This window comes from Microchirus variegatus (assembly GCF_963457635.1).
Source record: "Microchirus variegatus genome assembly, chromosome: 16".
Taxonomy (NCBI): domain Eukaryota; kingdom Metazoa; phylum Chordata; class Actinopteri; order Pleuronectiformes; family Soleidae; genus Microchirus; species Microchirus variegatus.
In genome coordinates, this window is record NC_139817.1 from 14,603,249 (window position 1) to 14,615,580 (window position 12,332).

Here is a 12,332-nt window from a genome sequence, read left to right on the forward strand (position 1 = left end):
GTCAATGAGCTCTACTGCAAAAAAAAAGAAAGAAAAAGACTTCACCTGCTGGCAACATGCATCCAGTGGAAAGGTGTGCGTAAAAGGTTCAGGTTGATTATGAATAATTAACCAAAAAGACTACTAATGTTACATCTTCGCGTCGCATTTCCCTTTGTGTGAGTCTTTATTATATTAAAGGCGAATCCCTCGCCTGAAATATCATCATAATCATCATCATCATCATCCAGATGGCGTTTAAAAAAAACATCTAAGTTAAGCTGGACATTTACAAACGACAAATGGCAGATCAGATGTGACGCTGCTGTGTCCGTTTAATCCGCAATAGACTCAGTTCAATTATCAGATTGCGCGATTGGACATTAATACATGTGCGGATTAAAGGTTCACGTGGCGCAACTGTGGGAATCCTATAACGACATGCACAAAAAAAAAGAAGTGTACCTATAAAACAGTTCAGCAGAAAGTCTCCAATGTGTTGAGAGTGAGCGTCGGGTTCCGCTCACAGTCTTCGGTCAGAGAGGTAATTATTCCCTTTATCTCCTCCACTCACACCCGCTCCCTATATCTGCTGCACATTATTTCACCGTCCCACACGGAGAGGCAGCATTCCCGCACATCCACAGTCGAGTTTGAGACGGAGCACCGCTACACCCAGAGGACACCGCCGTGTCTTCAGCGCCCACTTCTTCACCGGATCCATTCTTCACATTTGTAGTGGATTAAAATATAAATGAAAAAATAAAATCTCTCTCAGGACGGACAAATTATCACATAGTTGTCCCGGTGCCGAGCGCCGCCGTCTCTCCCTCTGCGACGGGATGCACAGTTTCAGCCTAGATTCCTGCACAGGCTGTCATTCCTCTGAGCTCGTCCCATCGCTGCTGCTGCTGCTGCTGCTGCGACGGCAGGTTCACCCCGCGACGCATTGGTCTATTTCAACAGCCTGGGAAACAGCACTATAAGTATCTCCGAGACGACACTTCCGCCCTGAGCTGCGAGCATGCTGGGAAATGTAGGCAAGAAGGGCGCTTTCTGTTGGGTGCGGCAAAGTCACCAGAAAAGCTGCAGGACAATACATGTGTATACGTGTGTATACATGTGTGTATGTGTGTATACATGTGTGTATACATGTGTGTATACGTATATATACATATATATGTATGTATATATATATATATATACGTATATGTACAGTATATACGTATATATGCATATACATATACGTTAGATATGTGTATGTATATATGTATATATATACATATATATATATATATGTATATATATATATATATATATATGTATATGTATATATATGTGTATATTTATTAAACTTGCAGGAGATTTTTTTTTTATGCCAAATTATTTAGCTGAATTGGTTCCATAAGACCTTTTGTGTTGATCTGTTAAAGAGTGTGCGTAAAATGAAGCTGTGGTTGATTTATCGCACGTATATCTTTTAGAAATGTCTTGAAGAGGTAGATAGATAGATAGATAGATAGATAGATAGATAGATAGATAGATAGATAGATAGATAGATAGATAGATAGATGGTCTATATTGTTCTGGTTTTGTTGAGTTTGGAGCATTTCCGGGACAAAATAGGGACAGGCTTTATTTATTTGCTCTTCATGTTGTTGTTGCACCAGTACAATCGTGACTGTGCTCCCTTTTCCCGCTGTCTGGTTTAAGCACCTTGGAGAACTCCGCTCCACAATTGCGCAACGGCGTAGTTGAATCCGCTCTGTGCGTAAACTACGTCAAATGCGTACGGGGTGATGGAAAACAAACGCTGTGCAGGCTGCGCTCCATTGTCTTCTCCTCCTTTCTTGTTGATTCTTGGCTCATTGTTCGCGTGGATTCTGTCGCGTGTGCGCGCTCTTTCGGTGTTTCGGTGAGACGTTGTTTCGTGGCTTACAGAGAGGATTTCAGAGTAATGCTGTTTGGTTCACATAGCTGCTCAGCCTTTGCCTGGTAAGATGACAACACCGTGTATTGCGTATTCCTTGCACCTTCCCTTGCGTGCGCTTGTTTTGTAGCTGTGCTGTGGCGTAATATGCGCATGTTGTTATTTTGTCCCCACGCTGTATATCGTGTTTCTCTGGATTGGCCGAGCTAAATGCCATTCAATACACCCCCCGCCTGTCTGCATGGTATAAACAGCATGGCCATTTGCACATTCCAGATGGTCTAAATATATATAAGTCCAGGGGGGGTAAGGGGAGTGGGTGACGGGGTTTATCCTGGGGCATTTCTCCGCCGTGGTGAATCCGCACCACTTGAATTATCTTCCGGAGATTGACTATCGCTTATTGCACCCACAGAGGCGAACTCTGCCCTAAATCCAGACATGCCGTCCAGTTACAATGTGAGATCCAGGACTCGGGAGAGAAACAGCGTCCTGGGTAGACCCGAGTTCATGTCCTTGAACCAACCGCCCATCCGCGGCGGCAGCAGCAGCGGCAGTGGCGGCGGTGGCGGTGGCGGTCCCTCCGTGAACCGGGGCAGCGCGAGGCGACCGAGTCAGAGCAAGAACCAAACTCCAAACCCTCCGAGTGAAGAACCCGCCGACAATGGCAGCAAAGACCGGCGAGAGCCCGGCAAGATGCCAGAGGAGGACTGCATGCAGCTGAACCCTTCTTTCAAGGGGATCGCAATGAACTCCCTGCTCGCCATTGACATCTGTCTGTCCAAGCGCTTGGGGGTGTGCGCCTCCACGTCCGCCTCCTGGGGAGGCTGCCGCTCCATGGTCGGCCTGTTAGCGCTCACGGGGCACGGCATCACGTGGATCATTGGCACCATTGTGTGTCTGACGAGGAGTAACACTCTGGCTGGACAAGAGGTCCTGGTCAACCTGCTGCTTGGTAAATGGCACATCACACTCACCAGTCTGTCAATGATGCAAGGTCCAAGTTCACACCAAGAGCAAATCCACTAAAATGACCCCCTCTCACAATATTAGTCATACTTTTTTTACACACCTGTGTTCCCACCAGTGTCAGTCTGATCAAATCATGCACACATGCAGTCGCAGAAATGAACATGTCAGCATGAAAACTTTAAGATGTACCTACTTTGTGATTGATGCCACATTATCAGAATCAGGTATAACATTGCCAGATAAAACTTTCACTAAACAAGGAATGTGTTCCCTGAAATGCAAACAAAGAAATAATTAAAACTGAATCATTTTGGTTTGTTGACAAAACAGGACATTCGAGAACATCGTCATTTCCAGGTTTGACAAACACTGATCAACGTTTTATAGCATTTTATGGACCAAACGATTAATCCTGAAAATAAACGACAGATTAATTGATTATGAAAACAATCGTTAGTTGCACCTATAGGTGTAAGCACAACTTAACCACCATGTGATGGTGCCACGTCAGCGTCGTAGACCAAAGATGCAATCTCAGAGTTTGCAGGAGGACAAACCAGCAACAAGTGTAAGGCTTGTGCTGTAAAGTGAACGGGAATGTAATAAAAGGAGGGGTTTTATTTCACAGCTTCTCTGTTCTGTTCTGTTTATTCCTCTTACAGAACCACGGTTCCATGGCATCACAATGCGACATGCATATATTTAGTCGGGATTAAAAGTTATTTGGATTGAGTAAAGGATTTACTAACATGTCAAGGTTGTAGAAATGAATTCAGACATTAATCTTGTTCACACATTTTAATCTGATCAGGTTCCACAAATGAGAACATCATTGTTGTTGTACATACATTATTTTCTCTATCTCTCTCTCTCTGTTGCATTTTGTTCAACATATTAAGGCAGCAAAGAGCATTCCATTTGATTTGCAGACAGTGCACAGTCTGTACAAGCCCCAAAAACACAGATTATTGACCAAAAATCTGTCCAAATCCTCTGGCCGTAGCAACACTGATCTCTGATTGAAACCCCTGTAAATCTCAGGATTTAGGGCACTGTTATATTGTGTTTGGGACATTGTTTAATCTCAAATGCTTGTTCATGATCTGTCAGTCCAGAGTCAAAATATGATCATGTTAAACAGTCGGTGGGGAACATACAGTAATATGTAATACTGGACTCACACAGACTGCTCTGTTTTGCATTGTTTTACTCATCCCACTGTTTTAATTATATAGTTATACAAACATTGCAGCGCTAAAATGTCTTTCGTAAGTATTTTTGAAAACAAGACGACTGGACACGTCTCCAACGGCAGACCTCGAGGTGATGTTCCCATCCTTATCAGCTGCTGTGTGCAGTTCAGCTCGTGTTTCTGTGTAACCTTGTTCCTCCAATGACCTAATTACTCCATTTCTCAAGGAGTCTAGGGGGTTATTTCAAAATGATGCCACTCCTGTACAGCAGGATATGCTGTGTCATACAGGTGTTCAAATACGTTAAAAAGAAAAGGTTGTTCAGTACCTACTTTTACGTACCAAAATAAACAAAACAATTTATTCAATAACTACACTCAACAAAAATATAAATGCACGAAGAAAAACTTGTAGTTATTGTTATGTGACAAAACAGAGTAACTATCAAAAATAACAGTACAACTTTATCAATAAAGTGGCTTTAATTTGTGAGCATTAGGATCAATTCAAAAAGTCCTGGAGTAATGGCAGTAAGAACACAATGGGGATCGATGATCCAAGTTCACAAACTTCAATAACGTGTGTGTCCACCATTAACCTCACGCAGAGCCGTACACCGGCGACGCATGGACATCACCAGGATGTTGATCGTGGCCTGGGGGATGTTGTCTCATTCCTCCTGCAGAGCCACTTGAAGTTGGCGGCCGTTCTGGGGAACCGGAACCCGCTGGTGGACACGCATATCCAGAACATCCCAAAGGTGTTCGATAGGTGACATGTCTGGTGAATACGGCGTAATTCAGTTGTGTTTCCACAGCTGTAACGCTCAACCCAGCACTCGGCATGCCAATGGCACGCTCCCTCATGATTTGTGACATCTGTGGCATATTGACAAGTGACAAAAGTCCACATTTTGGTGTGCCCTTTTATTGACCAGACCATAAGGAGTGTCTGTGTACTGGTCACGCATATTGACCACCACTCTGCCATGCTCCATGACTCTCGTGAGTTGAAATACTCAATCTGAGATTGTAGTCAATAGGAGTGGCCAAGTGACACTGGACGACTGGGTTTGAGTCAAACAAATCATTCCATAAACAAATGCATCAAGAATCAGAGCAAATGTCATGACATTCTATTTTTGTTCACCATTTCAAGTTTGTGCGTTTATATTTTTGTTGAGTATAATTCGGAGACAGATTCAATCACCTGTTTTTGTTGTTGTTGCTTTTTAAACCCACTATCATGGCCAAGATAATGAAATTAATTTGACACAATTTTCAGTTTTCTGAAATTTTATGGACCAAACGATTAATTGAGAAAATAATCGAAAGAGTAATCAATTACGAAAATAATCATTAGTTTAGTTTAACTGCCGCAGCTCTTACCAGCCATGATTTTGCTGTCTCATTAGCGAAACATGAAACAATCGCTTTGCTCTATTTCCTCCATCTTCACATTCACTTCATGGCAAACAGAATTTAGTGCCTTGTTTTAGTACTTAATGGAGCTGAAGAGAAATATATTTTGCTCACATCATTATATACAGTATCTTAGTTTTGGGTAGGGCATGCCTAGTTCGACAGGAACTTGAAATACTTTCCATCATTGAAAACTTTGCTAAAATAGAATTAGCAGCACGGCCAACCCTTCCTTCCAACCATTACCACCTTAAAAGCCTGACCTTTGCAATGTATTTCATCAGTCGCCTCTCCCCTGATATGTTAGTGGCATATTCTCATTAATCAATGCAATATTATTAGACAAGTCCATGCAGCGGAAACAGTGACAGACCAAACGTTAATGTAGTGGGGCAAGAAGAAACTCTGATCGGGCAAAAACATGGAAACATTCACTCTTTCTTTAATTTAGCAGTTTCCCCTTGAACTGGTCATCTGAGTTCATCGTCCATGATCTATGTTAGTGATGGAAACTGTTTCACCGCTCAAAACGAAAACACTTGTAACTGTGTGATCAATAACTGGGTGCTGACTGACCGCCTGGGGGAGCCCCCCCTCCCCCAGGCTGACTTCAATAGTGTTATCACACTGTGCTGACTGCAGCTGCCCTGTCTGTCCTCATGATGTTTCAAACGGCACAGAATTCTGAAGGTACACAGTTTGGGGTCACCTATACAATTTCTTTGTGTTTTCCATTAAAAGTCACACTTTTATTCATCAAAAGAGTTGCAAAATGAATGGAATATATAGTCAAGACATTGACAAGATTAGAAATTATGATTTTTATTCAAAATAATCATTTTGCCCTTTCGTCAAAGAGCCAGTAAAACTGTTTTCAGCTGTGCTAACATAATTGCACAAGGGTTTTCTAATCATCCAATAGCCTTCCAACGTGATTAGCAAACACAATGTACCATTAGAACACTGGAGAGATGGTTGCTGGAAATGGGCCTCTATACACCTATGTACATATTCCATTAAAAACCAGACGTTTGCAGCTAGAATAGTCGTTTACCACATTAACAATGTATACGGTGTGTTTATGATTCATTTAATGTTATATGTTATATCGTTTAATGTTCCTTGAAAAAAAAAGTGCTTATCCTTCAAAAATGAGGACATTTCAAAGTGACCCCAAACTTTTGAACAGCGGTGTGCAATGTGAGTACACCGCAAACCTGTATTTTGTGCTCAGTCATTGACGGACATTCTTGAAGACTTTGGTCATTTTGTGGGACGATGATGTCAAACAAACTGAATCATCAGCTGAAGGGGGCCCCACAGACTGACAGGCTTGTGTTTACAGATGATAATATGATGTATCATCTCCGTTTCTTTTAGACATTTGCTGCCACAGTGCACCATGGGATAGCACCAGACTCGCTGTCTGCCTTGTTTTTTTTTTTTAAACTCTCGACAAGTCTGGTCACCTCTCCATTCCTTCTCCATCTCCCCCTGTAAGAAAATGACAGCACCCTCACCAGCAGCAGCCTATAAAGAGCTGGAACAGAAGTTAAAATAATCGTCCCTTTGGGACAGTGTGTGAACGGGTGCAGATAGAAGTAGGCCAGCCTAACGGACACCTGACAGTTATTTTGTGCAGGGTTGGTTTGGGCATGTGTGAAGATGGCGATGGTTGGGGTATTTTTGGGGGAGTGTCATTGAGCTATAAAAGGCATCTGTAAATGTGTGGTATGCAGACTCCAAACAAACTTGACTTTGACTTTTGAGTTATCTTTGGTCAACGATAGATCAATTTACGTTTAAATGCAAGAGTTATTTTTTGCTGTTTTGTTTTTTTACTCTTATAAATGCATTATCTGCATTTTGGTCTTATCAGGCATAAACTCTGCCTCGAGTATTTGTTTAATTCCTAACTCGCGCGGCCTGTTCAGCCCAGGGATCATTGTTCCACACGGACCGTTTTTAGCAGACGCACACTGCACATTCCGGATTTCAGCTGGCACTATTGTGGAGGCTGGGTGAAACAGCCCGTAAAAGGCAGAAAATGTCCAAAGTGTGGGACCATTTCACAATTACACGAGAAGCATACAAGGTGCAGTGTAACCACTGTAAACTACAACTGGCGTACGACAACAGCACGTCCTCAATGATTCAGCATCTGAGCCCAAAGCATACAGTAGCTAACGCTTCCCGGCCCACGCTAACGTAAACATTGATGTAAGCTGATTTAATGTAGCTTACTAGGGCTGCAGCATGTTTTTGTAATTGAGTATTCTACCGATTAGTCCTCGATTAATCGAGTAATCGGAAAATAAATAATAATAATTTTGCGTCCTCGATTAATGGAAAATATTGGATAGCTGCAGTGGGATAAAGCAAGAGGTGACATCAGATTCTCATGTTGTTGTTGAGAAAAAACATGAATGCGTGTGCTTCACAGAGGATATCAAGACATTACATAAAAGTAGGGATGGATAACGGTATCGGTCAGTATTGGTATCGGTCTGATATTGGTCAAAATCGCGACCGGACAGATAAAAAATGTCAAATCCGATCAATCCAATCCAAAAATCATACATGTTGCATGCTAAACTATAAGCAGACTGTAAAAATGTAAATACAAATCAGCAAATTTTAGCTGACTCATGTTTGGGCTGTTTTGTCTTTGAAATGACTCGACATAAATGTGTTGTTAACAGCTTCATAGCTCATAAATGGTCTAAAATGACCGTACCGGGCTTATATCGCAAAAATCCATCCAAGATAAGCTCAGTCATAGAAATGCAGATTCTCTTCACATACAGAGTGAGACAGATACGTCATCCCCTATAAAAGTTAATATGGCAATAATGCTTAAAATAAAGCTATGATTGTTTGGTTTTAAATGCCCACAACTGTCAGAAACCAAAAACACTGCGATGTAACATTTTAATACATGTGATTAATCGGGGAAGAGCATTTTCATTTGTCCTCCAGCTATAGTTATGAGTTATTTTTCTCTTGTTTGCATTTTTATATGGATTCAATCAGTGGCTCACAAACTTTTTGTCCAGAAACACAAAGGGTAGGCCCTGCTCAGACCTGTTCCTCAGTGATCTAATCACATGGATATAGTGCTAAATAAGACTTCATACGTCTCCTGTGACCACATAAGGTTGCATTTAGCTTCCTTTGCTCTTCATTACACAAGAAGAAAGAACAATTATGTGTTTTTAACAAGTCTGATTGTGCAGCTACATGTGGTGTCGACACGTTTTGTGTACGTGAAATATAACGCCCCTTCTTTTCTTTTTTTCTTGTCTGTGACAGCCCTCATCCTTGATGTCATGACTGTGGCCGGAGTCCAGAGGCTTGTGAAGCGCAAAGGACCCTGGGAGATGACACCGGGCTTCTTGGACTCTGTCGCCATGGACATCTACTCCTTCCCCGCCGCTCACGCCAGCCGGGCCGCGATGGTCTCCAAGTTCCTGCTGTCTCACCTGGTCTTGGCTGTGCCGCTCCGCATACTCTTGGTGCTGTGGGCCTTCCTGGTGGGCATGTCGCGAGTGCTGCTGGGGAAACACCACCTCACTGATATGGTGTGTGGCTTTGCGCTGGGCATGTTCCACTTCAGCTTAATGGAGTCGGTGTGGCTGTCGTCGAGCACCTGCCAGACAATTATTTCAATCAGCACGCTCAGCTGGAGCCCTTTTTTCTGAACTCTTCTTATAAGACTATACTAGCACGAAAGGCTCATTAGGTAAACTTACCCAAAAATAAACCACAAATTAAGGGCATTGGTAGATTTTGTAAGTTATTTTTCTAATGGTTCAAATTTGCAGGCTTTGGACAGAAGTTCATTAATATCTAGATGCACACACTGGCATGTTTCAGTGTTTCAGTCACACACACACACACACACCTCTACTGCGCTTATATTGTAAAGGAAAAATTAGGAAGGAATGATTTCTCTTCTTTTTATATTTTTCATTCTCATAAATCCAGAGCCATTAAACCACAATCACGATCCTTAAATTCACTAAATTCTATCTGACGTCCATGAGCCGTCCTTCTCTTTACCAGTTTTACTTCCGGTTATGTCCACGCTTTCATCTCTTCCTCTTTTCCTCATAAGGAAAATAAAAACATGAGTAAAGTTTTGTGCTTTCTTTTTGGACTAGTGAAATACTTATACTATGATTAACACTGAGTAGAGTTTTGTGCAAGGCTGTTATACTGGATGTGACACTCGAAGTGATTAGTATTTGGATATTCCACGTTTTTCCTAATTGGCATGACTAATATACTCGTTTATTTCTGATGGGATGATGATATTTTCTACTCTGTTTATTTTTTGTGTGAAAAACGACTTGTAGCAGAATGTAATATTTTTCTTAAAGGGGTCAAATATGATTTTTTTTTTTTTAAATCGTGCCATTTAAAATTTGTTTTCCGCAGGCTACCACAGTTTGCACATTAATTTAACAGATGCTTATGATTCAAAATAAGTAGAGATTCTGTGCCCCAGTGATCACATTTAGGATGTCGGTTCAAAACATGTAACACTTTTCAAGAATGTACACCTTTCATTTCCATTCTCTTCTCTTTTTTTTCTTTTTAAACTTATATTTGAAAGAGACCTGCGTCTGTTCTTTGCGAGTGTATTTCAGTGCAGTGATTTGGTGTGTAAATACTGTACATTAGTTGGGCTTGTTCTGTAAAGGAAATCTGTATTTCATGTTTTTACTTTGTTTTTCCATCTTATTAATAAAAATAAGCTGGACAGCCAGTAAAACATACACGCCTCGTGAATTTAAACTGGAATTTGGAACCTCTCTGAAATCCCTGAAATAAAAGAAACACTTTTAAACACACTGAGGTGCAAAAACACAACTCTTCATTTATTATTGTATCCTGAATTACATTTTAAAATATTGTGAAGCTGTTTCCGGGCGATAACTATGTACATTTTCTTTAGCAAAGGTTGAGTTTGAGTTTCAGGCTGTTTGACCGTAACTGAATATTATGGTTCCTGGAGTAAGTTGTTAATCTTAGAAAGATTTGATCCATGCAGCAATCATCTCACGTGTTAATGCGACATCATTTACTGTCAGGGTCTCAGACTTCTGTATTCCACCGGTTCCACGGTGTGTTTCTTTAGCCTTTGACACTATTTTCCCATCGCAATACTTGAAACCGCAAGTAATGTGACAGGAAACGGCACCAGTGCAACCATGTGTGTGTGTGTGTGTGTGCGTAAGTGTGCGTAAGTGTCTGGTAAAACACCTTTTTTGTCTGGACATTTTTCCTTGTGAGGACATTATGCCCAGTCCGGAACGTGGTCCCCACAATGTAGATATGTGTGTGTGTGTGTGTGTGTGCTGTAAAAGCAGGAACAAAAACTGATTTGAAACAGGCAGAGAGAGTTACAGCAGTCAGCCATTATATGTTCCCGGAATATGCACGGCTAGAAATCGGAAAATGTTGACAATGAGCTCATGGACATTTTGACCTATTTCCCTTTATATGTATTTTAAAAGGTTTAAATAAGAATAATTAATAATAATAATAATAATAATAATGATAATACACACATATATATAGTGACTGTGTAGTAGATGTAGTACTTTTTTTGAACTAATGTTCTGCAGATTTAGGGGCCTTTTCTTTCTTTTCTCTCTCAAGATTTAATAAAAGCTGATCATAATTAATTTCATTCCTCATTCAAATATTTGTGCTTTTATTCTGAGAAAATGCACGGAGTCACAGAGGAGGATTTGCTCTCCAGCAAAACAGACGGAGACATCACAGTTGTTTGAGTTTTTTTAGCCTAAAAAACGGGGCCTCGACAACGTGCAAAACATGTACCCAAAATATCTGAGTGAGTGAGTTGTGATGCTCGCAGGCAAGCACAGGCATGCATGCACACACACACACACACACACACACACACACACACACACACACACACACACACACACACACACACACACACACACACACACACACACAGTCTACAGACACCACAATTCCCACTGTTGTGTCTTCATGCTCTATTTGTTTCATGGTCTCTGTAACACATAAAATAGACTCTAGACATCATAACTGCACAGGTGAGAACCATTTGTGCCTACACTGAGGGCAGCCCATGGCCAAGAGGAAAGGAATTGGGCTTGTAATGTGAAGGTTGCAGGTTTAAGTCCTCGGGAAAGGCACCCTCATTGCTCCTCAGACACAGATTAGAGCTGCCTATTGCTCCTGCCAAATTCACAATCACAAAAACAGCAACTTCTGTTCCTTTATCAGCACATGGAAAAACATATATTATATAAATATTTGCCGTTAAAGCACACCTGTGACATTTCCTGTTACTTTCAGTGTTAATTGGACATTTAATTTAGTGTTTTTAATAATATTTGCTCAGGTAAGGGGAACCAGTTGAAGGAAGTGTAGCCTTCTGAAAGAATGGTTCAGGAAGGGTTAGACAAGTGCTCCCTCTAGTGGAATGTGCTTGATTACACTAAGAACCAGTTTTACATCATATTAAATGTGCTATTGATCGATGGGTGTTTTTATTTTTAAATAAAGACACATTATCCGATGTTTTAAAATGTAAATATTTTTCTTTGCTCCTCTACTAACTGAACAGCTATATACCTGTATAGTCATAATGACCATGAGACATTCGTTTACAAAGCATGATAAGAATTTTAACAAGAACATTGTTAGCCTTAACTAAAAGATACATATAAATGTAAACCTCTTTTAAACAATCTATATAATAAAATCTAACAACAGTAGCGCTCTGTCGTTGTAATACTGAAGTCAACCAGCAGGGGGACACGTTGACTTTTC

General features: G+C 41.0%; 1 protein-coding gene across 1 annotated transcript in view; it reads left to right on the forward strand.

Moving 5' to 3' along the window:
- Window positions 1-8,930, forward strand: part of nup214 (nucleoporin 214) — a gene marked incomplete at its 5' end in the record, with an annotated part of 63,112 nt that extends 54,182 nt beyond the window's left edge. The window contains one exon of the mRNA XM_083903082.1: window positions 8,808-8,930. Within this exon, the coding sequence (XP_083759208.1) occupies window positions 8,808-8,820 (13 nt within the window). The 3' untranslated portion in view covers window positions 8,821-8,930. The remainder of the gene's footprint in view (window positions 1-8,807) is intronic.
- Window positions 8,931-12,332: the final 3,402 nt, after the last annotated feature.